Source organism: Bison bison, unplaced genomic scaffold (genome assembly GCF_000754665.1).
Source record: "Bison bison bison isolate TAMUID 2011002044 unplaced genomic scaffold, Bison_UMD1.0 scf7180017864248, whole genome shotgun sequence".
Classification (NCBI taxonomy): Eukaryota; Metazoa; Chordata; class Mammalia; order Artiodactyla; family Bovidae; genus Bison; species Bison bison.
Window position 1 is genome coordinate 2,055,322 of NW_011494820.1, and position 3,665 is coordinate 2,058,986.

General features: G+C 53.8%; 1 protein-coding gene across 1 annotated transcript in view; it reads right to left on the reverse strand.

Moving 5' to 3' along the window:
* The window catches only part of KXD1 (KxDL motif containing 1), a 7,729-nt gene extending 4,741 nt beyond the window's left edge, over positions 1–2,988 (reverse strand). The window contains exons 1-2 of the mRNA XM_010847280.1: positions 2,860–2,988; positions 182–304 (exon numbers count right to left, since the gene is read on the reverse strand). Coding sequence (XP_010845582.1) covers positions 182–304; positions 2,860–2,867 — 131 coding nt within the window. The 5' untranslated portion in view covers positions 2,868–2,988. The remainder of the gene's footprint in view (positions 1–181; positions 305–2,859) is intronic.
* Between the last annotated feature and the right edge of the window lie 677 nt (positions 2,989–3,665).

Here is a 3,665-nt window from a genome sequence, read left to right on the forward strand (position 1 = left end):
GTGCCAAGGCCTCGCCTCCAGGCCAGGAAGGAATTTACTTTGGAGCCAGCCAGAAGATTTGCTCACTTCCTTCATTTTATCACCAGTGTGGGACCAGGGTAGAGGCGGGCAGGGCAAGAATGTTGGCCAGCAAGTGGATTCCTTCCCACGCCGGGGACCCAGGGCCCCTGGCCTCACTCACATGTTCTTCTGGGCCAGGATGATGGCGCTGACATCGTCCGAATTCACCATGCTCAGGATGCGGCTACAGAAGACCCTCGAGGCCGAGTCCGGGGGGGTCCATCTCTTCCTCCTCCTCCGCTGCCTGAAACAGGCAGGAAGAAAGAATTTTTGGTCTGCATCAGAAGTGGGGGAGGTGGGATGGATAAGAGGGTCTGGCTACCCCGCAAGCCACATGAAGTGAGTCATGCCACCTGAGCCTCAGCTTTGTCATCCCAGAAATTCAGAAGTGTTTTGAGAATCACTGGAGTTCATATTTATAACTTGTACCCAAGCACATCAGAATCCCATCACCCCTTCTACCTCCACATCCCCAATTCCCATGTGCCCAAAGTCACAGGCAACTTCCTCCTGCATAGATCTGCCACCCTCCTCCCACACGCCCCTGCCTTTGCACCTGCTGTCCCCACTGGGAGAACATATATGGCTGTCCCCTCATCACCCCCCCCCCCCCCCTGCCTTCTCTCCCAAAAGACCCCCCACTCTGGTCACTCTCATCACTTCACCTTTTTAAATGGTTCCACTGTCTCATCTTTTCCTGAAATTATTTTAGTTATCAGGTGACCCATTTGCCAGTCACCCCCACAGTGTCAGCTGCAGCAGAACAAAGGCATGTCTTTCTGGCTTGCTGCTTTCTCCAGAGCCAAGCCCAGAACCCAGCTCACAGCAAGGGATTGCCAGAATTTAATTTGGTGAGAGCAAAACAGAAATTTTCAAACTCAGCTCTGAAGCTGGACTTCTATTAGCAACTTAAAGCCAGGCAGTGAGCCCCAGCAACCCAGATGGCTCTGCAGCTCCCAGCTTCTCTGGCACACAGATTACACCCCAGCAGGTGGGGACTTCCAAGACCATGCTAGGGCAGGAGGGGCCACAGCTTCAGCACTGGCCCTCCTGAGGAGATTCAGGAAAAACCCAGAATCCTGACATAGCTTGGCTCTGGGATCTGCACATTTAATGGCCAACAGAAAAGCCCACTTGCAACTGGTTAAGATTCATGCACAGGATCAGGAAGGGCTTTCAGAGTCCACGTCTACCCTCCTCTTTATTGAACATCAACTCTATGCTAAACAAGACACCAATTTCAAACACCAGCAACTGCTATCATCCTTATTTATGTATGAGGAAAATGATGCTCAGAGACTGAGGTACTGGGCCATTGACACACAACCAGTAACCACGGGTCACAACTCAAATGCCCGCGGCCCACAGGATCCACAAATGCGAGACCTGGATGTTCAGTATCTACCTCTGACAAGACAGCTGCTTCTTACTGTCCCTGATTCCTGCCAGACTTCTGATTCTTTCCAGAAAAAAAAAAAAAAGAAAAAACCAAAACATGGATTTCTTGTCCCTGTGAAATCATCTCATTTACAAATGTCAACAACTAATATTTACCCCATAGAGGCCAAGAGTACATTTCTGTGCTCAATCTGGCTATTGGTTTGCAGCCCCCATGTGCCTTCTCAAGGTAAACTGTCACACCTGATGAAATATAACTCCCCCCCTCCCCTCACCCTCCAGCGCCAGTCACCATGCTTACTGAGCTCCTACTCCGTGCCAGGTATGGACACCAACACCCTCCACATTTCCAAAGAAGATCATGTATAAAGGGGACACTTGGGCTCTCAAAGGAGAGTCGTGTGCTAGTCGTGTGCAGCTAGAGCCTGGCAGGCACAGCATTTGGACCTGTGGAAAATGGTTCTGCTTCAAAGCAGGGCTCTTTCCTGTCTCTGGCTCCCAGATGTGAGGGCTGAGGGATTCAACGCACACTCTCCCACCAGATGCCTCGTGGAGGAAGCCTTCCCCAACTGTTAGTCTGGCCTATATACAGGGTGGAAATGACCCAGCATAGGCTCTGGTCCTGCTCCAAATACATTTATGGGGAAAACACGCAGAGAGGGAGGCTGTGTGACCTTGGAAAAGTCATCTCACCTCTTAAATCTGTCATCCACAAAGTAGGAATAACAAAGAATTAGAATCTCACAACGCTGTTTGTGAGACCGAAACCAACAGTGATAAGAGGCGCTGGGTTCCGGGCAGGGAGCTTCTCCGAGGGCAGCGTGAAGAAATCTAAGGATGGCCTCCCCAGTGCTTCCAAGAATAAGAACAAACACTTGTACAGCACTTCATTTAATCCCCAATTCCCCCTACAAGGCAGACACTACCCCTCCGAGGGCAACACAGGGGTGGGCTCCATTGCGCAAGGTCACACACCAGTGCGGGAAGGGGCCGCTACTCCACCCAGGTCTTTTAACAGAATTTAAAAGGGCTGCACCAGCTCAGCAAAACCCGCGAGTGGGGCGGGGCTCCCCAATCCTCTCATGCCCCGCCCTTGTGAAACCGGGAAACTGAGGCCCGAACAGGCCAACGCCCGGTTTTGGAGACAAGGCACAGCCTGAATACAAGTGGCCCCAACTCTCGCGTCGCGGATCCGGATCCTGCCCACAGGGCCACCCGCGCATCCACTGCGCAGACGGGGAAACTGAGGCCTGTGCGCAGGAGGGGTGCCCAGATGTTGCCAGCGGCGCGCCCCACCCCACGACAGCCCGGAGACCGCGCCCAACCCGGCCTGGATCCCCAGAGGCCCCTGCGTCCCCAGCCCCACCCAGAACTCGGCCCGGGCGTCGCTGGCAGTAGCACCTGCACATCTGGCGGCCTTGCTCGCGCTTCCGGGATGGCGCCCGCGCCGCCGTAACGTCACCACGCACCCTGCGTGCGAGCGCGCGCGTGGCGGCGACGTGCCCAGGGCCGACTTGCGTGAGTGGAGGCGTGGCAGGAAGGGGTGGGGCTTACATGTAGCTTCTATTTGCGGGCTCAACGCAACAAATAGCCAATCAAACAGTCCTTCTCGCGCCGGCGTAGTTTGCAAAAGCTGAACTCTGCGGCAGTCCAGAACCGGGAAGGGACGTAGGAATAACGTAACCTTTTCAATAAAAGGATATAATCAGCTTCCTTCTTAGGAAAACCATGCCTTTTTGTAGTCTCTAAGTTCGTATTGGAGAAGGAAATGGCAACCCACTCCAGTACTCTTGCCTGGAAAATCCCTTGGACGGAGGAGCGTTGTAGGCTACAGTCCATAGGGTCGCAAAGAGTCGGACACGACTGAGCGACTTCACTTTCACTTCAAGTTCGTGTAAACAAATTGCACATGGCGACCCCTCCCCCACCTAGCTGGTTCACTGTTCTCGCCCGTCCCTTGAATTAGCCAATCGCGCTAGCTTGTGAAACCACGCTAAACAGAGCGGGCTTCCCACTCAGTGTGCTCGCCGGTCACACATGCTGGTTGTGCATCCTTCTGCAAAAGTAAAGTTTGCCTTGCCAATCCATTTTCGGAGCGCGCGGCTCCGGCGGAGGACATTTCCAACTATTTGGGGGCTCGTCTGGGATCCATGTCATCTGGAGGGGTCGAATGAACGCTCCTCCCCACCCCAGGAGATGCATCCCAC